The 25,046-nt window shown below is 38.4% G+C and overlaps 1 protein-coding gene across 8 annotated transcripts in view; it reads left to right on the plus strand.

Annotated features, from left to right (window-relative positions):
* kcnab2a (potassium voltage-gated channel, shaker-related subfamily, beta member 2 a) overlaps window positions 1-25,046 on the plus strand; it is a 69,850-nt gene that overhangs the window by 34,294 nt on the left and 10,510 nt on the right. For 7 of the 8 annotated variants that reach the window (XM_026347300.1, XM_026347306.1, XM_026347301.1 and 4 more), the window contains 3 exons: window positions 22,385-22,428; window positions 22,700-22,737; window positions 23,012-23,091. In XM_026347300.1, the coding sequence (XP_026203085.1) occupies window positions 22,385-22,428; window positions 22,700-22,737; window positions 23,012-23,091 (162 nt within the window). Of the gene's footprint in view, window positions 1-11,562; window positions 11,775-22,384; window positions 22,429-22,699; window positions 22,738-23,011; window positions 23,092-25,046 lie in introns of those variants that run through there. The other variant, XM_026347298.1, reaches the window with a different exon arrangement.

Below are 25,046 nucleotides of genomic sequence, written 5' to 3' on the forward strand. Positions count from 1 at the left end.
TCGTGTGTGTTTAAAAGTAGAATTTATATGTAGATCCCAGTAACTTAACTATAATAATATTAGCTAAGATATAGTATGACTTGTGTTTAAATGTGGGCTTGGTAAAAGTCAGTGTTTTCTGAGCTTATTGAAATTTTGTTTTAAAGTTTGTAAGTTTTTTTTGTTTTTGTTTTTGTTTTTAACACAGTTAACCTGATTTAATTTCCTTTGTGGACTGAGAAAATTCAAATTTCTTCCTTGTTTCTAAAAAGTTGATGTTTTGGACATACATGCTTCGATGGACACAGTGATCTGTATTGTTTGATTGATTTTGACTGAATTAAAAATGTGAGGTTTGAATGTGTTGTTCCAACAAGATTTAGATATTAGTATAGTATAGTATTTACTTTACATTGTTGATAGAGCAAGAGATCAAATTTGAAACATGCACTCATTTAATCTGTGACATCAACCCAATAAGAGGAAACAAACGGGCCATTTTACGGACTGTTGCTGTTCAAGGGATTGAGCTGGGTATCAGGCTTAGCAGCTGTTGTGTTGGCTAAGAAAGCCTGGTAAGCTGATGGTATTGTTGTAAGCATGGATCGCTTTCATTACACACAGGCTTTACTGCTGTTGTTTTTGACTGAGATCAGTGACTAGAACGCAGGTATGGTTGGCTGCTATTACCGTGTCTTGAGTGACTAGTTTATAGCGTTGTCTGCAGGTAGTGTTGTATTTCACTGCTGCTGGCATTTTGACTTGCCCATAGTTATCTTGGTGGTGTGTAAAGCTCAGTCACTGGATCATGACGGGTTAGGGTGCATGTGTTGAAAGGGAGTTTAATATTGCAGATAGCATGTGTGGTTCTGTACTTAAAAACCTCCTACTTTATAAATACAAGTTACACATTATTAACACTAAGGCTGCTTGTCTTTGAACAGAACAAACTAAAACATTATAAATATACTAGTGGGTCTATTAAAACATAGACTGATTTACATGTGATCATTATAGTGTTACATTTAACCATTTATTCTTGTTTACCACAGGCAATTCATCTAATCTCCTGTAGCAGAGGAAGTGCTCTGCCAAAGGTTCTGCTGTTTCTTGTATTTTGATCACTTGCAGTTCTGTAATTAGGGCTGCAATTGGGTCAGCAGGTACATGCAACCTCTGGCTCAAACTCATCATTATTTTAGGTGTGTAGTCAGGAATACAGGCCAGTATTACTACTAGGCCACATTCAGTCATTCTCTGCAGTACCATCACCTGCAGTAGCCACTTCACATGCTTGTGTTGTTCACTAAGATCTTCTTCATGCTGTGAAATACTCTAAGCTTGTTTTCCGCCACTAGAAAAACAGTGCAGAGATGCGTCATCTGACTTGAGTCAGATATGTGATGACAGTGGCATTTATTTTCCTGGCAGGAAATCAACATTATTCTTGGTTCACTAATACATGATGAGTGGTCTTTCTGCTAGTGATCGAATACTGGGCAGTGAGAATAAATATATGTAACTACTAAACCAGCCTTCATCTTAGAAATATCCTTATTCTCAATCATAAGGTTTTATAGTTGTAAAGATTGTGCTCACTACCACTTAGCAAGCCTATTTGGATATCAGGAAACCATTCCTGGTGTCCGTGACCTCTGACTGAAAGAGCCAGGCAGCAGGTAAAGGAGACGGCTTGAGTTCCGTGAATTGAGAGAGAAAGCTTTGTGTCTCCTGTTATAAGGGGGGTGGCTGGGGGAGAATAGCTTTATGGCTCAGCTTTATGGACACTAATGGACATGGTAATGACTTCCACTTATGTGTTCATACAGACAAAGCTAAGTTTGTGTTCACTGATGTACCATAAATCTCTTACGCTCACTGTGAAAAGCTTTGCTGTGCAGTGTGCATTTAGCTAAAGAAATTGCTTTTCACTTGTCTGTTATGACCTATATCTAAAAGTTTGAGTAACATTTTGATTCCATTGGGATCAGCTATTTAGTCCAGTGTTTTGGTGCAGATGTATTATCAGGTGTTTGCCACTAGGGGTCAGACACGTGTAGAAGCTGATACTTGTACAGTCACCAACCGATCATACAATCCTAATAAGCATACCATTTGCATATGCAGTAGACACATCTGCTGCATAGATAATGTCACACTATTAGTTGGTAGTTTACTGAAAACAATTATTAGTTGGTAAAGGTTAATGTGACAATCATTTAATAATTGTCTCTCACTACCAGTTGATTAACTGAGGAATAATTTCGTCTCTTACACAGCAATAATCAACACAACTTTTTCCTCAGCAAATCAATGAAAAAACAAACAGCAGTTACTAATACAGAGCATATTTCCCTGAGTAAACAGTTGATCTGTGGAATTGTCTAAGTAGTTCTGTCAGTAACATCTGTTTTCCGCTAGATGGTGCAGGTGTTATCCAATACAAAATATCCCCGTTCCTCATGCCACCCACTGCACTCAGTGCCATAATCCATTAACCGAACACTCAGTGCATTACAGCCAGCACTGCTACACTGATGAAGTTCTGTTATTCTATTGAACATCCTGTCCAGTGACTTTTAATATTTATCAGTATCTTTTTAACATTACTTGAAACTTGAACATGACTTGACTAAAACAATTTAAAAGCCTGTGACACGGTGGCAGTATGGAGAGATGTTAATTTCCTACAGGTTCCTGCTACAAAGCTTATTCTAACATGTATTCTTAATGTCCTAACATATGTCTCTTACTTCAGGCTCTCACACACACCTTACCAGTGTCTTTCTCTTTGTTGTTTCTGTCTGATATGCACATACAAATCTTTTGGGAAACACATAAATCTGCACTGAGCTTCTGTGAACTTAGATTTTTCTACATTTTAGCAGCAGTGGCGCGCGTGTGTGAGCCCGGGCAACTGTGACGTTTTCCTTCAGGCAATCCCCTACTCAGGAGCTAAATTTAGCAGCAGACTCGTATCCACAGCTGCAGCTGGATACAGCTGAACAGGCTGCAGCCTAACCTATTCTTCTATTTTACCTCAAGCCCAGTGCCTCACATGTCTTCTACTTTGATGAGAGCTGCAGAAGTGGTCATACTGTATCTTTGTCATGGGAGTGGGAGATGATGTTCAGATATTTAGAGTGATATAGATTTGGTATCCAGTGGTGACCTCTCCAGTTCATCTTTGAGCTATCTCTGGCTGGCCCAGTGTGACAGCTTGTCAAAATGTTCGAGTCAGGAATGGAGTGTGGGCACAAGAGGTGCGAATGCCAGCGATTACACAATTCTGTTTTGTTTTAGTTGTTGTATTTTTCAGTATCTTATTATAGCAGCTCTACTAAATGTTCTTGTGAAAACTGTTTGTACATCATATTTAGATGTCTGAAATTGCTCTGTGTATGAATTTCCATCTTGAACTATACCACAAGATGATTGTCATGAAAGGCCATTGTTACCATCCTGATATACAATATTGCAATATTCTCATATGTAAGGCTTTGTATATTACACCATGGCTGTTTAAGGTTAAGTTCATTTGTGATTATGTGATGTCATGTCAAGTAGCCCAGCCTAAAATTTCAGTGTTGTCGCGTATGCAGATATTGTTGCTTTTATTTGACAAGATGCAAGTAGATTATTTAAATTAAAGGCAAATAAAAGCTTTGGACATGTTAAACAGAAAACAAAGTCTGACCCACTTCTTGATATTAAAAGGGCTGTATTCTTCAATGAGAACTTGTAACATAATGAGATCAAATTAAACACAAGATTCCATCCCATCAACAGCAAGCTGTCCCATTCTTCTATTGAGATGCGTGCAGTAGAAAGCATTTCTGCCTAGCAACACTTCTCTGTTTGAACGTTCCCTTAGTTGTGACAAATGCACACAGGCAGGCGGGAGGATCTCTCTTTGAACAGGACAGATTATTCTACTCCCTTCATTCTCTTCCTTCAGATTAGTGAGCGTGTTCGCTGAGACTGTAAGTCATCCATGTTTGGTGTGAGCACACCTAGTTTCACAAGCTGTGTTGCTGAAATCCCTACATGGCTGTGAGATCACTGCTGCTTTATAATGGTAAACATACATTTATTTAAATTCTCTCTGTACTAGCATCTATACAGTAACTATATACAGAACAGAATTTCTACTGTAATTTACAGTACAATACAATCAGTATATACAGTGAGCACTGCAGGTTTCCTGTTTATAGCCTTCTTTTCCCTACATCTAAAAACATAGTTAGGTCCAGAAGTATTTGGACAATGAGTTTTTATAATTTTACCTTTATACACCACTACAATGGATTTGTACCAGAACAGTCAAGATTTGATGCGAAGTTTAGACTTTCAGCTTGATTTAAGCAGGTTTTACAAAAATACAGCATTTCCAGTTTACGAATTACAGCCATTTTATGTAGAATAACTCAATTTTTAGGGTCTCAAAAGTATTTGAAAAGTTGACTTATACAAAGGTAATTGACCAAGTGCTGTCTGATGCTTTGTTACTTCATGACAAATGAAGCAGCTAAAAGGTCTCGAGTTGATATCAGATACTGAGTTGGAATTTGGCAGCTGTTTGAATGTAGCTATTAATATAAAGTCCAAGGAGGCCATCAGTGGAGGAGGCCATTATTAGTCTGAAAGACAATATAAATCTATGAGAGGGCTAGCAAAAACAAAAAAAAGCTGTGGCCAGATGAATAGTTTAGTGCATACTTCGGGAAGAAAGCACTGGTGAACTTAACAACAGCAAAATGTCTAGAAGACAACTAAGTGAAACAGGGCCACTGGAGTTTATTGATGTCAGCAGGACAAAGTCTGAGGTAAATAGTGCTGTACTCTGCTCACATTTAGCCAAATGTTACAGAACTCATAGGACACTGCTTCATAGTGCGAATGGGTAATGACCCTAAATATACTACCAAATTAGACAAGACTTCTTGAAGGCAAATACATTGTATATTCTACAATGGCTAAGTCAGTCACCTCATCTGTGAAGAGGAAAAGCTCCCTTTACCAGATGGAAACCCCAGCAGAACCAGACTCAGGGTGGGTGGCCCTCTACCTCAACCTATTGGGAAGGGTGGAAAGAGGAAAGACAAAAGAACAACACACACTGGAAACATGCAGCTGTGAGGCCAGGGATACCTGCAGAAGACACAGACAGAGGGAGACAGAGAGGAAGAAGCACAATTACAGTAGAGAGAAGACATGAATTTAATGACATGCAGTCGTGACCTATGAGTGGATAGAGAAGAGAGGAGGGGAGCTCCTCCAGCAGATGTAGTCTTTAGAAGCATAACAAAGATTGTTCAGTCACCTTAGCCAGTTCTCATATTTAGTTTATCAAAGCTGTATCGATCGCATCTTGATTGTTTTATTTCAAATCCATTGTAGGGGTGTATAAAGGCAAAATCATAAAACCTGTCATTGCCCAAATACTTCTGGGCCGAACTGTATAATTTAATTTATTACAGTATTTTTAACTGAAGCCCAGAGGCTTTATTATGACTTTGTATTACATAAGAACAGGGTTTCCCTGTCCTCTCTTTTTTGGCTGTCTCAGCTCTTCTGATATGTTAGATGTGTCAGCAGGGACAGCTGAAACGACAACTCCTCCTGAGCCCCCCTGTCTGCGGGGAATCTGTCATGTTCATTGGAGAATTAAGAATTGTAGCAGTCATTGCTCACAGATGTGACCTGTGTCTCTCCTCGCTCTTCTATTTCCTCAGGAATAATCACTGAAATAGTATTAAGATAGCTTCTGATAAACCAAATTTCCTCATTCTTTGTATCTGTACTGCATTTATCTTTGTTACAGTTGAAATCATTCATATAGCAATAACAAGAATATAATTTGACTATTGAAAATAAAGCAGATAACATATAAACAAGAATATAGCTATTTGTGTTACTGCTTTATTTAATTACATCCTCATTACAGTGATAAAACAGTCAGCCTCTAGAAATGTTTAGACAAGGCCTCAGGATGCCTTAAGCTGCTAGAAAAACATTACCACATCTGTCCATCAAGCGCTGTCAATCTGTCTGAATTGACATTGCTTTCCATTAACTCCCTTAAACCCTTTCAACCACTGACATAAACACACACAGATTATTTTGCCCTGCACCCCTCCTTCGCAGGAATGCTATTCTTTTCACTCTGTTACTCAAATCCTCTTTAATGCTGTTAAACCCACAGTAAATGGAACTTAAACCTCTATTGTACTACTGGTCAAATGTTATACACGATACAACTATGGTCATTCTGACTGACACACTGCACAATCACCGACTGCCACAAATTACATTGCCCCTACATGTAAGTTCACATCCAGTCATGCGTCAATACATATAAAACCACAACAAACTCTGTCTTGTGTAAATTTAACTTCTCAATGAAAAATAAATCTGGATATTTTAATCTGTAAATATAAATTTCCTCAGTGTTACTGCTCAATTCAAGATGCACTGGGGGCTTTAAAGTAACAGAAAGAGGTGGCTGAATTAGCATGAGGTAAAGTCGTTAAACTAGCTGTTACTTAATATTTATATGGTTCTTCTGTTTACCCAGCTTCAAGGGCCTTTTGACTTCCATCCATATCAATATTTAAAAATAATCCATATTTAATTTAAGATTTTCATTTAATTCTTATTCAGGGTCTCAGCAGTAGTCCTTAAGTAATGAGAGAAGAAGCCAGTGCTCGCTAAACTAACTTGGACAGATCAGGCGTAAGACCCTGCAACTCTTGATGCCAGTTCATGTGCCAATCTCAGCTCTGTGGAAGTACTCAGGGTGCCCCAGAGAGCAAATTAGTGAAAGCCTGCTGGAGACACTGACTGTGATAACAAATGTCAAATTTTGGAACCTTTTTACCCTTTAAAAATCTTGTCTAGTCTAAATGTGTAGAATTGATTCAGAGAGCTAATGCCTTTTTCCTATTTTTTAAAGAGCTAATGCTGCTTTTGTGGCGAATCAGTGCTCAACTATAGCCCACAGAGCCCTTGTGGTCAGAGAAGACTGTAACGCTCCGTCAATTGAAGCACAGTAGTTGTCTTTCTCTCTGACGCTGTGCTCTTTAGCTGCAGTATGTGGGCTATAGTTTGGGAAAGGGCAGTTATCTGTACACCCAGGCCAGACTCCTGAGACTTCATTATGGTATGGCTTCATCGATTGCTAAAGTTTCTTCCCTATCACAGAACACCGCTGCAAGGATACACAGACCAAATCCAGTAATTTAAATTATGTGTCTGTATGTGTGTGTGCACGCCTCTGTGATGTTTTGCAGCTTTCTTTTCTGGTGTTGGTTGTAAGGCATGTAGGATTGTCACTCAGGGAAATACATTTCCTGAGCTGGTTTTTACAGTACACCTGTTGAGGTACAGTACATGGTGAATTTGAATCTCAGTCAGAATCCTAAAATCCTCCTCAAAATAATATCCTTAAATCTTTTGTTTTCCTTTTCCATCTGCACACTTTTGACAAAGTGTGCTGCTGTTGGTATTGGCAAATTTTACTCAGCTGTAGTCGTGATCAGGGAAACACACGTTTGGCTATATATCTACAGCCTTTCTCTCCTCTTCCTCCCCCGCATGTTGAATAGAATGCAGGGCCCTATCATTGCTCTGCATTCGCTTACTGTGATTGAGTGTCTGAGAAGGATTTTAGCAGCTCTGTAGATTTTTGGATAACCACAAATCAGGCACTTAATCATAGCAAGGAGGCGAAGGGTACAGTACAAGGGAGGACATTGTTATAATATGTGGAGTGGGAGGTGATGGATTTCTTTTCTTTACACTGGGATTCGTTCAGCATTGCCATCTATCCACCAGCTACAGAGTCCAGCACTAACAATAGGAACTAATAGGATTTAGTTTTCAGGTATTGTTAAATTGTTTTCCTGTGCACTGATTAAAAAAATAGACGAGGAAAATTAACTTTTTATCGTAAGAAAACACCCGTGCATTGGCTTGAGTAAAATCTGAGTCACACTACTGTGCCTACCCTAAACACAATGTCACTAATTAGCAATTTAACAGCTTCACTGTAAGGCATTATGTAAAGATCTGAGGTTTTTATTTTTAGTTCAGCATCCTTTATAACTGATTTATCTTGTGACTAACAATGAATAGGGTTTCACTCCATATTTGCTCCAGCAGACTGATGAATGAAGTAAGTAGCCCATAGTTCAGTTCGAGACAATAAAAGTACAAGCATTTGTTCAGGCTGACTTTGACCCTGGGTTTACTAGCAGCCAGACGGTCAGTGCAGTGCAATTTAAAGTATCGTGCAAATTAAAGCTTCAGTAATGACACAGAGGTGGTTCATGAGTGGCATACAGATGAAACCTCCCCTTCAGCAATGTCATGACTAAACGGAAGGACTGTTACATGTTGATAAGTGGAACAAGGTAGCAGGTTTTCTGACAAAAGATACGTTAAAGGTTTCACCAATCTTCTTTTCACTTGACAGCAGTAGGTGTAGACCCTTAAAATGTCTGACAGGCATGCTGACAGTAATGCCTGCCAACACTGTGATTTCTTCAAGAGAACCATACATGTCGTCATGCAGTGATAAGGTGTCAGTCATATTTAATGACCGTCTCTTCTGTTTATCTGGTCTTTTTGGCCCTTTTTTGTTTTCAAGATGTAGTCAAACAGAATAAAACACTTGCTGTCAATCTGAAGACAGTTGGCAGATGTGCCTGTTTAAAATTATTAAATCATAGTAAGTGTGACAGGCATGGTTTATTGGATTGAGCAAATTTGTTGCTCACTATGTTGGCATATATTTTTTTAGCAGTTTATACCTCCTGGTGTATTTATGAATTACAGGGCGTGAGTACATGAGGTGTTGTGCAAATCTTGTTTTAAACATTTTTACAAAACTGTTAAAGTGAATAAAAATAATGAGTAGAGCATGTAACTGCTCGACATTTTGCATCTGGTGATGGAGAGTCTTCATCTACAAAATGCCAGGAAAAATGCAGAAAAATGGTTATTCTATTGATTAATGTAGGCAATGGATCACTAGTGTTTTAGATGATGCATGCATTTATTGATTACTTAACCCTGCGTTTCACACTAGTTGGTAAATGTGTAGATTTTCAGATGCAGATGAATAAAAGGAGTTGTACAGTGTGGTTTAAAAAAAAAAAAAAAAGAAATTGGTCACCCATTTCAGTAGCTGTGAAAAACCGTAGCAGGATGTAAAAGCCCCAACGATACGCTGGATATAATTTAATAATTACAGTACTTGAACATTGTTATGTATGTTTAAGGCTGGATATTGGTGACATGTTTTCATCTCTAGTTGGGGCTGCTGGATTCCTGTATAGTTGTTTTCTTTGTTAGGTCTTAGCATTAATCCGGCTTTATCTGTGGAGCCAGAGCTCTTGTCCCTGGCCTCTCCCACTTCTGTGTAGCTTGCCCATGTCATGACTTCTGGGGGGCCTGAAGCAGAACAGAATGAATGGTGGCATCAGGTTTTCATAGCAGTGGTGGTGAGTGCCTAGACAATATCCTGTGATAAGGGGACACCAGCTTGAATTTTTGCTGTCTCAAGTGCTAAGATTGATCTTGTGTTACAGATATGCTGCTGCACTGGAGATTGACGCAACCATATATCTTTTTCTATGTTAGCACTACGGTGTTCTCTTTAAGCTCTTCACTATGTCTTTGTTAGAAGAGCACTGAACGGCCCCCTTGAGCCTTGAAGCTTGTCTGCTCACTGCACACAGTGTGAAATTGAAATCAGATTTCAGTTGAATTAAACCACCTTTACCCTCAGGGTTCTATTTAAGTTCAGAAGACCAAAAAGTCATAGCTCTAAGAATAGTGCTGTCAGTTAGCAGCAGCCTGTTTGTGGGATTCCTTTGATGGAGCACGCTTCCTTGACTCCTTTACTATACATGTCTTCTCCTGATGGCATCTGTTTTAATTATCTCCTGGCACACTGGCTGGTCCACTGAGATAAGCTCCAGTATTATATTACTGGGAGCATGTGTCGCATCTAATGTCTTTTCGATCGGCAACCACTGTTGCGTTGAGTCCAATTACTGTGGTGTTTACTTCCAACCATTGTCTGATTTTACTATTTATGCTTACATCCAGCATCACCTGAGAATGTTTTCATTGTTCACCAGCTCAATTTCTATTAACAAAAAGTATTAAATGTAAAGGTCATCTTGCCACCTTTATCATTTCTTTCTTGGTCAAACAAACTTTGATTTGTTCACAAATGCACTATTAAATATATATATGTATGTGTAGTATATACAAATGTATTATTTATTTTAATTATTTACAGTAATTTAGTTTGAAGACAATGGTGCATGGATACAGCACAGCATCTCAGAAAAGTCTGTGACACCCCAGCCTTTGACAAATATTGTCACAGATGAAGTTACATAATGAATTTTACATGGGCAGCTGAACAGACCCACATGAGAGCCCCGTATTCTGGGGCCATAGGCTATTGCAAAGTCCTGACCACTGAGCATGCAGCTTCCCCTTTACTCCTGACAGATTAAACTATATTAAACCACACTGCAGGGCAACAAAGAAGAACAAAAGATACACTACCCTTTTCTTAAGAGAGCTGCTGTAAACACAGCAGATTTCAGTGCCTTGCTCTCTTACGCTGCTGTGGCTTTCTGAATATTCCTCCTCATAGCTTCTTTTCATATCCCTCCCACCACATTCCCTCCCCCTCTCTCTCTCTCTCTCCTCCCTTCTCTTGCCTGTGTGCACCGAGGCGCTTTATGCCGAACACAAGGCATACCGATGTAAGTTTAATTCAGGCAATGGTCAGAGCAGGGGAATGAATATGAGGTTGCCCTTTTGCTAACATGCAATAGTATTCAGTAGAATATTCAGCAGCCAGCACAACTGTCGAGGCAAACTCAGAGGGGGAGATGAAAACCTCTTGGAACTGTGTGTCGCATTTTACTCTCTTCATCTCTCTGTGTGGACCTATGGATCTATTCTACTCTTAAAGCTTGGCAGTAAAAGGTGTTACCTCTGAGCACTGAGCTCAGCTTTTAAAGGAAATTTCAAGACTCTAAATGTCTCTTTGAGTCTGACAGATAAAGCAAGAAGAGGACACTTGGATGAATCAAGGAAAATCTTGCATGAGGAAATTCATTCAAGCTCGGTTTTCTTTTCATCTTTTTTTTTTTTTTTTTTTTGGGAAGATTTTTTATTTTTTATTCATTGTCTTTTACTTGAATTGTACTTCATGCGTATGGAGTCTGTAGTGATTGCAAATTTGTTTCTCACACCAGTTGAGGCAGATGTGCACTTGGATTTAGTCTCCCTTTGAGAGGATTTTGTTCACCTGATCAGCTGTCCTTTAGTGTTTCAATATATTTTTTATCTGCCCTCCATTTATTTATTTATTTTTTGCAACAGATTTATTTAACATTGACTTGGCAGTGATTTTGAACTGAGATACATAGTGTCCGGCTGGATTCGGAGTTGTTGTGTCTTACAGACTGACCTATTTCAGGCTCTGCAAGTTTTCCTCACCTGATTTAGCCAGGTCTCACCTGCATTAGGGACAGCTGGTCAAAAGCCAGGATGCAGGTGTCATTAGTGTGCACAGACCATCGTGGAGGGGTGAGCCGTAACACGGAGGACCGGTTAAACCGACAAAATGCGAACAGCCCCAACACAGGCTCCCGCAGCAAGTTCAGGGCAGTGGCGATGGTGGCTCGCAGTCTTGGACAGCTTTCTGTTCAGAGTGTGCCTTCCTCCAGTGAGCAAAGCATGAAGACTGGCATGAAATATAGGTAGGACATACAAAAACTGTTAACTGGTCACTATAAACTCTCAGATGTACATATAGTATTGGGTTTTACGATATCTAAAACTGCAGGATTTGCCACCATCTGTTAAAGTATATTTTAATTCATGGCTGTCAGATACTAAGGGTGCCATACAGTATCGTCTACGTCCTCCACTCAATGACAGTCTGCACGAAGTTCGTCTTTCAGAAGAAATTGTGACAGTAACTAATTCACAAACTACACCAACATTTAATTTACCTATCAAATCGAACCTCAAAACAGCAAGATCTTGTAGGGAAAGAGTATTTTTCCTTTTATCTGATCTTTGTATTTACAGTAAGTTGTTAGTGGCTGGCATGTCATTTGAATTTATTTAGTAACCATTCATGTCTTATCTGTTCTGTGCAGGAGTACCAAACAAGCACTACAAGCAAAGTACAATAAGCCAAATTTGTTCAGCTTGACAGGGGGAACTAATTAGTATTTCGTCAGATTAGTCTTCTTCTCATTCCAGTTTGTTTTTTGAACATAAAATGGAAATATTGTATTTCCTATCATTTAATTGAAAGCTGCTCAAGTTAGATGTCACTTTTAGGGTAACCTTTTGTCAAATTCAAGATGTCCCTGATTTGTAACAAAAGAAGACATTGACATTTGGCATAATGATAGCTTTTACCCACAACATTCTATGTTGACATGGTCCATTGACTATTTAGCCCACCCCTTCAATTAGTTGATTACTGCTTGATTGTAGTATTATAGTTATTTAGCTTTCATTCAGATGTGATGAATAGAAGGTTTAGAGTTGTATTCATGGGAACTAATTTAGCCTGTTTTTTAAGACTAATGATTATGTTTTGTCTAGTAGATCCCATATTAAACATTTAAACAAGGTTTTATATGTAGAAAAGAATTTGTAACAAAATACAAATGTGTTCCGTTTTCGTGGTGAAGTAATCTGATTATTCAGGCTTTTACAAAATGGCTGGAAAAATATTCTGAAGAATGACTATGAAGAAAAATATTTTGGCATGGCAAATTGAACGGTAGTTAGGGACAGGAACATTGTAGACAGTATGAGTGTGTTCAGATTACTTTCTAGCATGATAAGGTTAAGCAGTCTTCCATGTTTTTGTCTTTGTTTGAGATGCTATCTTTATTTTCTAAGATGTACTGCTACATATAATATGTAATGAATGTAATATAGTTTTGTTCTTGATCATATGCAGTTTTTTTCTATCAGTGCTTTTCTTATTTTTCTTTTTTGCCAAACATAATGAAAAGATTTGTTGGATTTTTGTACAATGGTCTCTGTGGATTTGATTTGCAAGTCATGGTCATAAGTTGCTTATATTTATATACAATTGCTAATATTTAAACAAACACCTTAGGATTTCTAGTGTAAGAAAATGTTGAACCTTTTTTTTTTTTTGCATGAAAATTTACAGCATGTTGAATGTTAAGTAACACTTTGTTTATTAGAGAAAACTAAAACACACTACCAAGCATCAGGGCAGTTGTCTGAAGGCACATCCCAATCCTGCATCTGATTTGCTAGTGGCAGCCTCATCATGTTGGCACACTGTCATTATTGAGGCTAATGAAATTGAATGAGTAAAATCATTTTCAGCTCAAGGGCCAGCGGCTGTTTGTGTTCTTCTCTTCCACAGTGGAGTCCAAGTACATAACTTACTCTGTGTTTGTGAACCCGACTTGTATGTAATGTAAACTGAAGGTAATGCAGCCTTAAATGCAGCATGAGTTTTAGAGATTCATGTACTGAGGGTACAACTTAGTGTTTGTGGTTTTGAAGAGATGGGAATAAAAGGGAGGAAAGAGAGAGTGGAAAATAGAGACGGAGGACTGCTAAGGTTAATACTGGATGCCCAAGAGGAAGTACAGTAGGCTGAAGTGATCTGTGCTCATGTCACTGTGAATCTTTCAGGCTTGCTTCTCGGAATTAAATCTTGCGAGGACTGACTGTATTTTTCTTTTAATGCTTCAGCAAAAAAAAAAAAATCTGTTAAAATTCTGAATATTTTATTTTCTCACTTTGACAACTGAAGAGGTTTTTATAACTGTTTCCTAAAATACTACGTTTATGAGGTGTATTGATCCAACACAACTTTCTACCATTGTCTACGCTGCTATTACTTTGAATCATGGACTTAAGCTAGAATAAAAAAATAAATTAGTCTAGCGGCCTCCCCCATAAGGCTAAGGAAACATCAAAATGTCTTTTGAAGGTACTGTATGTTGAAATGGCAGCAGGTTCAGTGGGCTGGCTTGCCTCAGATATAGCTGTTCTGTAATGTGATACTGAGTCTGCATGCCGTGACTGGTTAAAATCATCAAGCTCAGCTATGAGAGCACCTCCACCAATGAATGATTAAATTACTTCAGTCAGGACTGAATTAATGGATGCACACAAAATGGCTTTTGATTATGTAAAGTAGTCTTACTCAGGGAATGAAAGAAGATCTGCGAGATTTGGCAGTCGGTGCAGGTGAGGAGACAATCCCATGAGGGTCCTGCTTTTCACAGTATGGTATCAGCTTTTCTCTCGAGCAACAAAACCCAGGGAGCTTCTAGAGCAAGTTTTAGTTGCTTTGGTGTAGGAAATACACTCCTGCAAAGTAATGCTGAACAGAGCAATAATACACTTTTCACTTGTGTGTGTTTTTGCTTTGTGCAGGTCAAATTTACTGTAAGAGCTCAGAAAAAACTGCTGCGGATAACATTTGAATTTTTTTTATTCTTTTTTTTTTTTTTGCAAAGCACGTTATTGTTTTTTTGCCACAGTTTGTATTAGCTGCAAAAAATTCTGCTGTGTTGCACTCAGTATCGTTTACTGCAGTGGCCGTGTAAATCAGAGCTGACTCACCTCCTCCCCTGGTGTAAATCTACAAGCAACTCGCCTTAACCCAGACTGTCAGTAGGATTCCTCTCATCTCTGGAGGTCCACTTTTGGTTGTAAAGTTGACAGTGAATCACAGCCACAGTAAATAGCTTCTGGCAGTGTTGTGTAATCGGGTGGCATTTAAATCCCACCACTGTGTTGTGTAAAGTTGTGATCTAAAATAATCAATGACAGAGATAAGACATTCCCCATTGCTGTCTTCATTTAGTGCACCTTGGAGGTAATTGATGTAACAGATGGCTAAAATAACAAATATAGAAATGTGAAGGGAGCGTCAAACACATTGATTACCAGTTTTGAGCTTTGATGTTGAGTTATTAGCTGTGACTATGGAATGAAAACCACAAACTGCTTGTGTTTAAATGTGGAAATATTGTCTATTGAGAAAGAATATACTTTTTTTTTCACAATACAACACAAATGCAAAAGCATGCATCACTCAGGCTGGGTGACAAAAGATGTGGGTGTAAGATTTTGGGCGTTGTGAGTGTGGGTGCATGCTGGGACGTTTTCCTGAATTCTGAGGGCTCTCTTCATTAGGGAGCCAGATTTACTCGGCTTGCACACTCCCTTAAAGTATGAATCATACATAGATCATGGTAGTTGAACGGAACACACATACAGTGATACACTTTGGTCACTCTGATGTAAATACTGAGAGTCATCGACAGCACAGATTTTTGTCCACAGCACCACTTAGGGTACAATTTTAAATGTGCACAGAACATTCGCCATCTGTTCGCTCTGGGCATGCAAAGGGAAAGTGGAATGGTTCATTTATTGATGTAGGCTTGTGTTTCACTATTTGCACTGAGGTTTTGTGTGTGTCTGTGTATAAGAGCACAAGTGAGACGAGGGATTGTGGAATATTTTGCATATGTGTCTATAAGCATGTCTGCATGTGATAGACACTTGTGTTATGTTGAAGGAAAAAATGAAGACAGCTGTTCTTTCTTTGCCTCTCTGATGGAGTTTAATAAGAGCTTGTGTGTGTGCGTGTGTGTGTGTGTGTGGGAGGAGATGTGTGCGCTTAAGCACCACTCATTTCTCTCTGCATGTTATTTTCTTAAATGCTGTAGAAATAGACTATATTAATTTTATTGTATAGTACCAAGAAGAGGCGTGAATCTATGTTGTACTATTGATTTTATTTTTAATAGTTTCAGTTTATTTAAAAGTTTGTATTGTATTTTTCTCCTCGATGATTACACATGGTTGTTGTCAAAAGTGTCACACTGTGACACTGCATATAGATTTTAGTTTATGAATTTGCACTAAATAATCTGATTTGTTTTGACAATGAAATTTGTGTTCAGGTTTAATTGTGCCTTTAAACTGTGCATTATGTAATGTGAAAGGCAGTGATTGAAGAAAAAATGTAGCACTTTACTTGCACAAGCATATCCCATTCTATCCAGAGCATCGTGCTTAGTCATGTGTATTATGAATATTTAACCACACCCTTTAATCTGCCTTCCTTTCTCTTACAATGTGTACAAGTACACCTTGGGCCTTTTATTGTATGCAGATACCTCTCTCAAATAGTCAAAAACCCAAAGATATTCAGTTTTCAAACACCGAAAACAGATTGTTCGATTCATAGAGTTGGAACCACATCAGTATATTAAAATTTCATTCAAATTCATGTTTGTGATTCGACAACATTATTTTAATTTAATTAAGTTTTGGTGGTTTGTTTGGCTGTTATTCTCTTATTATTCTAAGAATGTATCTCAGTGTGACTGGAGATACAGTATAAGAACCATTGCAAAGACTTGGAATCCTCACATGTTCAAGCTCCAGCATATAGCAGAAGATTTTCCCATTCCTGTAGGCACTGGCAGGTACTGGCAGATTTGTTCCCAGACAAGAGCCTCTGCAAATGCCCAAGTTAGAAGAAAAACAAACTTAGCCTAAGGAAAACACTCTAAGCTGACAATCTGTTTGTAAGTTAAAAAAACAAACAAAAAAAAAACAACATCAACTGTCACTGACAACAATTTTAAAGTGCTCCAATGCCAGCGGCTCAGAGTTTCTGGCTGCTATATGTAAGAAGCTGTTTCCATACTCCAAATAAAATCACATTTGACAGGTTCTCAGGCTGCTGTCAAATATGACGCCAGTATACAGAGCATAACTGAGTGTGTGTTCATTTAACGGCTCTTGTAATAGCCACAGCATGAGTAGAAATGAAGGAAAGGTTCCTCAAAACAAAACAAAAAAACAATCAGCTTTTTAACAATATTTATGTTGATATGTGAGTTTCAGGAGTTGAAAGAAGCAAGACAAAGTATTATCAGGAATTTCAACTATAATAATTTTGGGGCTTTAGGGCATTGCATCTGAGACAATCTGAATCTTTCTGTTTTGAGTTACTGAACAAGGTCATCCGGCTGGCAGCAAGTGAATAGCAGCTCTTGGTAGAACGCTGGAGGATGTGTTCAACAAAAAGCACAGCTATTCATGTTTCATACCAATCAGGTGAATCCTGGGTTAAATAGGTATAGATTCATTTTATAAATAGGGTTTACATGCTGTGTGACGTTAAAGTTTCAAACCATAGGGAGAAGCAGATAGTAATGCAATTTTAAATATACTGTGATCAGTCAAGAGTGTTTGCAAATACATTGTGTCTAAAATAATAACAGAGAAAAAATTCTGATCTTTCATGTCTTTATTGAGAACAGCCCATTTTAGCCCTCTTTTTCAGGCAGAACTGCTTTAGCTCTGTCATATTCTTTGGACGTCTCGTGTGTGGCTCTCTTCAAGTCATTCAGTAGCATCTCTTTTGGATTGAGGTCTGGGCTCTGACTTTTTTTTTTTTTCTGAAGCCATTCTGTTGTGTGTTTTTGGTCATTGTCCTGTTGCATCACTCAACTTCTACAGAGTTTCAGCTGACAGACATTCTCACATTATCCAAATTTTTTATTTTTTTTTTTATAATATATATACACTTATTCTCCCCAATCACTGCTAGCTGGCCAGACACTGATGCAGCAAAGCAGGCCCAAATCATGATGTTCCCTCCCCCACACTTTTACTTTCATACCACCATGCTGCAATTGGGATGATGTTTTCATGATGATACGCCATTTTTTGTTGTTTTTCTTTTTAATTTTATTTAGACACATTATATTTATTAATACTCTTGACTAAAATGGATTTTGACATCCTAAATTTTCCTATGTTGCTTTCTTCTTTTAAGTGGAATGGATGTTACATATATCTGAATGCACAAGTAAACCACCTTCAGCCAACATAAGCAAACGTAATCAAATGTAATTTGGTATGTGTGTGTGTGTGTGTGTGTGTTTCTGCATGCTTGCACGTGTGTTCTCTCAAGTTGAAGCAATGGCTGAGGTAGTATTTATAGGTCTGCTTACTGAACATATATTTCAACATGTTCTATTTTACAACTCCGTGACCTTGTTTGCTCATCCATCACCCTGTCCTGTCTGCTGACTTCACTCTGACTTTAAGCCATCTCTCTCCCACAGTGAGCCTACTCCATGCCTATAGTCCTTCCAGGCACTTTACTCTCAAATGTATACTTATTTAATATATTAAACCAGAAATTTTCTTTTGAATTATAATTTCAAATGATGCTTGCAAAAGAGTCGATCCATTTGACTTCTCTCAACCATAGTCTGAAAATACAACAAATTAAGACTGAACATATGTCTAAACTGTAGACTAAAGTCATCACCAAGTCACCTCCCACAAATATGTGTAGAACTGCGGTTTTTGTTGAGCCAGTTGGTGTTGGTTAGTTTTGTCTGTGTTGTTGAAGTTACAGAATAACTTCTGTTTGTTAAGTAACATCATAGTTAATATTTCAATCACAAAAAGTATTTTAAAATAAAATCTGCGAGCGCTAACATATTTCTCTGTTGTTAGTTATATTGTTACTAGCTATATGTCCTGCTTACTGTCTTAGAAGTCATGGCTGTTATTTAGTTCTCACTTCTGGCACACAATAACACAGTAATGTTTGATTATTAATTTTTATGTGTGCATACTTTCTATTGTTGCATATTTCTCTTTTATATTTTAAGAATCCAATAATGATCAATGTAATGATCAGTGATAAATAACTGAAAGAAACACTCAGGTAGCCTTTGATATATCAATGGTTAGGGTGAACTTAATGGATAGGAAACATATTGCAGCTCCACCCTCAGTGGCTGCCAACGTCAGCAGCAGAGCCTAATTGACTTGGACATGCGGAATTTATTGTGTCAAGTTAAGTGTAATGCAACCTGTGTGTAAACAAGCCCCAAATAGATCTCCAGGCCATCCTTAATCAAATAAATCAACATACCAAAATTAAAAGGCTTGCCTTGTCAGGTTGGACTTCGTCCTGGTTGAATCAGAAGGCTGACGTTAAGATAAACCAGAAATACAAGGTAACCTAGGGAAAGGGAAAGGTTATCTTGTATTTCAAAGTAAACAAGTGTACCGGACATGTGCTATCGTTACTAGGTGTTCTGTTCACTGGATCCCATCTGGCTTTGTCCTTGTGACTCCTGTGGTGTTGCTGTCCTGTACTGTACCTGTCTCCTTCATTATGGAGGAGAGATGACTTTACTCTTGTGGTTCATGTCTGCTGAGGCTCTTTGGGAACCTGACCCCTACCTGCTTACAGGCGCTGGCAGACGGTCATTGCAGGATCGCACAATGAAGTATTCAAGGCCAGTCTAGTAAAATATTAAACACAACAATGTGCTGACAAAGGGACATCCTTACAAAGGGAACAATGGCAAGGGTAGAGCTGTGTATTATCATATCTTTATTTTTAGATTTGGTGAAGTGCTAAAATGTGCTGGTACTGTGTGTGCAGTATTCATGGTTAAAACATGCTTATGCAACACTTGGACAGAAAGCTTTGCTTTGATAAGCTCTAACACACTGATGAAAATGATGCTTCTAGTATATCTACAGTGGTAAGAAAAAGAACTAACAAATATAATAAAAAAAAAAAAAAATCTGATCTTTCAAGTCTTGGAAAAGGCAGCAATAACTTAAGCCATGGATCAGATCTGCACATTGTTCAGGGGGAATTTTAGCCCGTTCTTTCAAGCAGAACTGCTTTAGCTCTGTCATATTCTTTGGACATCTCCTGTGTGGCTCTCTTGAATTCTTTCCATAGCATCTCTTATGGATTGAGGTCTGGGCTCTGACTTGGCCACTCCAAAAGGCGGATTTTGTTTTTCTGAAGCTATTGTGTTGTATGTTTTGGGTCATTGTGCTGTTGCATCACCCAACTTCTACAGAGTTTCAGCTGACGTACACATTCTCACATAGTGCTGAAGAATGTTTTTTTTTTCACTTGGGAATTCTTCTTCCCACTAAGCAAGCTGGCCAGGCCCTGATGCAGCAAAGCAGGCCCAAATCATAGTGTTTCCTCCACCATACTTGACGATTAAGAGGTTTTCATGATAATATGCTGTGCGTTTTTATACCAAATGTAGTGCTGCGTGTTAAGTATTGTTTCATCAGTCCACAAAACATTTACCAATACTGCTGTGGAGTGTCAATGTGCTCTTTGGCACGCAGCAATGTTCTTTTTAGTAAACAGCAGCTTCCTTTATGGTGTCCTGCCATAGACACCCTGCTTGTTTAATGTTTTACATACTTTACTTTGTGTTATTATTTTAGGCATATTATATTTGTTAATGCTCTTGACTTTTATGAAGATCAGATCACATTTTATGACAAATCAATGTAGAAAACCATCAAAGTCCAAGCGGTTCACATACTTTTTCTTGCCACACATCTCATTCATGCACAACATGCCTGTCATCATATATTTACCTATTAAGCGAATACAAAATTGTTTCTATTTGCTGCTTAAATGTGGAATAGTGAAAGGCTTGAAACAGGCCCATTAAATGTACAGTAGACACAGACAAGACGAATGTTAAATGTGGAAGATGTTGTGTATTGACATTAGAAAAATGTCTGTCCATCATTAAAAAAACACTTTAAGAGACATGCTCCAATAACAATTTCGGTGAATAAGCTGCTTTTGGTTTTGTTTATCTCTGTCTGTGGTGGTGAGCAGCAGTCCCCCAAGGGGATATTTCACTCATGCAATTAAGAGGCAGTTAATTGTAGATCAGCTCCAGTAGTTTGCCAGAGGGGACTTCAGTTAACCTTGTCACTGCAGTGCACTGTAAAGGCACATGGTCCTACTACTTTTTTCTTCACTCATCTGTCTGATTCAAACTCTACATTGATTACAGACCTCACTGACCAAATCAAATCTTTTTAATGAGACTTTTTTTAACAAAATAACTTGGACAGAAAAAATACACAAAGAGGATATCTGTTGTGTTCTATTACTTTTTCAATATCACTTGATCTCACAGAAACGTCTGGGTCAGAAAAAAGCAGATCTTCATGTCATACAATGTTTTGTGTCATTTAAAATATCTCAAGTCAGAAAACAAAGAATATAAATATAAATTAATGTTCCTTCAGAACAACACAAATGTAGCCCACTTAACCTAGTTATAAGTGAAATGAAACTATTAAGGTTTCTATATTTATTTAAAATGGTTTAGTTAGTGTTTTGTTAGTCATCGCAGCCCTCCCACAAACACACGTGCAGTTACAAGCACAGTCATATAACACACTCACTCACATCTGCACACACAGCACACCTACCCCTGTCTCCCTCTCTACTCTTTTTCATTTCAACTGTATTTCTATGTAGTCTTACAAAAATATATTAGATATCCTCCCACATGCTCACTTTGACTCCTGCACATGTTACAGCATCTCTGATGCCACATTTGTATTATCTTTTTAGACTGCCAGCTTTCAGTATCTATTAAAGGGGGTTTGCTAGCAGTAGCACAGTTTATTTTGTATGTTTAATAATACTGCATCTGAGATCAGAGATATATCTAAAGAAATAAAAGAGGTTTTAATGAATCTAAAGATACAGTTCCTGCTGAAAAATATGAGACAGATCTGTTATGATGTTGCCTTTTAACCCCAAACCATAGGCATCTTAGGAAAAATGTACACAAAAGAAGAAAAGACCTAACCAAAATTGTGACTGTCAGCAGAGGGCTCTGTCTGGACTGTGATAGGCTTAGAGACGCCAGCTTTAGGAGCAAGTTGTTGTGAATAATCAAACTTCCGCGTTGCTGCAGGGGATTTCAGTCAGATGGCGGTTGAGGGATCCTGGTGTGCTCTGAGAAATTTCAGTGGATGTCATGGTGGGCCTAGTTAAGACTCACTTCCTCTCTCCCTTTGACGTTTCTCTGATCACACATGCAGTACATGCACGCGCACACACACATCCATTCTCATTGTCAGCACACGTGTTACTGTTCGTCTTTACCCATCCACTCTACATGTATCAGTGTTGCAGCAGATGCAAGCAGGTTCCAAATCCATTCAAAGCCCCATTCCTCTCAGTCCGTGTGAGTGTAAGCTTCCACTTCAGATTTTTCTTACATTACAGAAGAGTGATAGGTATATATATATATATATATATATATATATATATATATATATATATATATATAAAACATAAACATAAATAAACAAACAAAGTTTAAATAGGGAAGCTTCAAATCTGTTTCTAGTGGTTATAGCCACTTCTGTATTGTAAAATGTAATAAATCATAGTTTCCTCAGTGCTGCATTAATGTTAATGTAATTCTCTCTGTTTTGACAGAAACCTTGGGAAGTCGGGGCTGCGGGTGTCCTGCCTTGGATTAGGTAAGAGCATGATCATGAAACTAACTGAGAAGTTTGTTGCACCCCAAAAATTTTGTAGAACAGATTTGTGGATGGAATTAATATCCTTATGTTCCTTCAGCTCCACATAAGTATCCATACCTAGTTTCAAAACAGCTACATCTTCTTTCTTTCTTTTTTTTTTTTTACAGTTTATGCAGTATTACTTCACTTGCTCACATCTGTGTGTGTACATGTTTGTGTATTTATGCCTCCACTGAGCTACCCCCCACCTCCCTGTCATTCTCTGTAGGAACATGGGTGACGTTCGGTGGACAGATAACAGATGAGGTGAGAGCAGATGGATTTTTTTCATCTTCCATCAATCAGGGGTTGGGAATGGAAACCCTCCATATGATCTGGCATATGCTGGATTGCTCATGAAGCCTATTTTTACTTACAGTATAGAAGCAACATACTGCCAGACAGAGTCAACAGCCAGAGAATAAACAAGACTAAACTGGCTTCTTTAGTTATCTGAAGGTTTAAATAATTAATCCCTAAAAAAACTCTAAAACATCATACCAGTCCCGTCTCTTTGCCTTCTCCCCTGCTCTCTCAACAGATGGCGGAGCAGCTGATGACTCTGGCATATGAAAATGGCATCAATCTGTTTGACACAGCCGAGGTCTACGCTGCTGGAAAGTGAGTATATCCTGTGCCAAGGGTCACTCATAGGGGAGCAGTAACAACAAATATTATCTTGACTTGTGACTGATTATAAAGTCATTAGGTACAAAACATAGACTGGTTACCACGCTTGAGTGTTATTGTTTGGTGCAAGCCTAATCCCCAGTGGTAAGCAACTGTTTGGGGCATTAGATAGGATGTAAATACTACATCTCTATAGTCAGGCTGTGGGGAGCTCCCACTGTGCAGCCTCTACTAGTGATACAGTATAATATTTGATGCTTGAAGCATTAGTTAATCAAAATCTCATTATTTTTGGAACTCTTATTAGTGTTTTCCCCACAAACATTGTCCTTCTAACTTGATTGCATCACAAGGCACATTTCTACCCACATTAACCAGGGTTGAAACAGTCTTGGTCTTGGTCTAAATTTACATGGCAGACAGTGGTGATATTTTTAACCTCAGAAAGCAACCTTGTACCACCTTAATACAGTGTGTAGTGATGGTTCAAATTCCAGTGTGGATTAATCTAGCTTTGTAGTAACTTGGGTGCTTAGAAATAATCTGCAGGATTATCCTTTGCAAACTGTATCTCCTTTTTTTTTTTCAATCCTACCAAGGATGTTCTAGTTTTGCCATTATGCTTGGCAGATGTGACAGAGTGCTGCCATCTCACAAAAGAAAATCAAAAGAAAACCGAGACAAGAAACATGCAGTAGGTCACAGCGGTTTTCCTCATGTGTCATCTAATGTCCCAGCAGCTGTTGTCTTTTTAATGTCATCACTGCACACTTTGTGTTTTCTTGTAGTGCACTCTAATTGCTTTAGAGAACGTTTTAGGCCAAAAACACAGACAAAAAGTTTATATTTGACACCGAAGTCTTACCATCTCTTGCCCTGGTCACTGCGCTACCATAAAACAAACTAAGTTCAATGGGGCGAATCTGTTCGGCACGTGCAAATGGTTGTGGCAGTATGTCACACAGCTTAGTATGTGTTGCACAGGTGTTAATGCTGACAACTTCCACTGCAAATCAGTGCAGAGAAGCTTACAGTATATTACACACATTCACAGGAATAGAATAAATCGCACACGTCACACATCGGAAGAGAGAAAGCTTTCGTGTGAGCTGTTCTGGCTTACTGCGATTCCTTCATCAGTCAGACTCACAATGTGAAATGTTTATATGTCCATGCTCTGTGTTGCGAGCAAGACAGATAAACCAGGTTTGTAAGCTGTGCTCACACTCACACTCCCCACCCTGTGCATGCGGGTTGGCAGATTCTGGCTGTTTACAAAACAGAGGAACGGTTACAGAACAAATATTTAACACAGAGATATTTAAATATTGATTGTGATTGCTAACTGGCATATCCATCCCAATATGCAGGCTACTGTTTCACAGAAATAGAAGTAAATATGTGTATTTGCTCAAATAAAGGAGTTCTGCTTATCCCGTATAGCTGCTGTTATCAGCAAACACATATGGCGTCAAAGCTCTTAAAAGTCTGCATGTAATTAGCAGAACAGAATTTCCATCTTCATTTTCCTACAGGCTTAGACACTGTGCTCTAGATGCATAATAATTGCATGATACTGTGTGAGACCAGTGACAAATTGGCAGCATAATTACAGAGAAATCTGAAAGTAATAAAATATTATAAATCCATGAATAATGTAGCATTATGTCATTACTTCTGCCCTAGGTCATAACATCAAATCAGCAATGGAACAAAGACCTAATTAACAAATGGATGAAGAAAGTCGACCTGCTCAAGGCACACTGTACCTTATGTTTAGGCTCTCAGATTACTCTTTTTTTAGAAAGGCTACACACAGAGCTATGTGCTGGTGTTTACCAGAGACATGCACACAAATACACACATTATTGCTCCCCTGGGGGAGGCGGGGGTGCTTGAGTGCTCGTTGCTTAAAAAGGTGTCGGTCCAGCTGGCAGAGTTTGAAA

The sequence above is a fragment of the Anabas testudineus genome, chromosome 5 (genome assembly GCF_900324465.2).
Source record: "Anabas testudineus chromosome 5, fAnaTes1.2, whole genome shotgun sequence".
Lineage (NCBI taxonomy): Eukaryota > Metazoa > Chordata > Actinopteri > Anabantiformes > Anabantidae > Anabas > Anabas testudineus.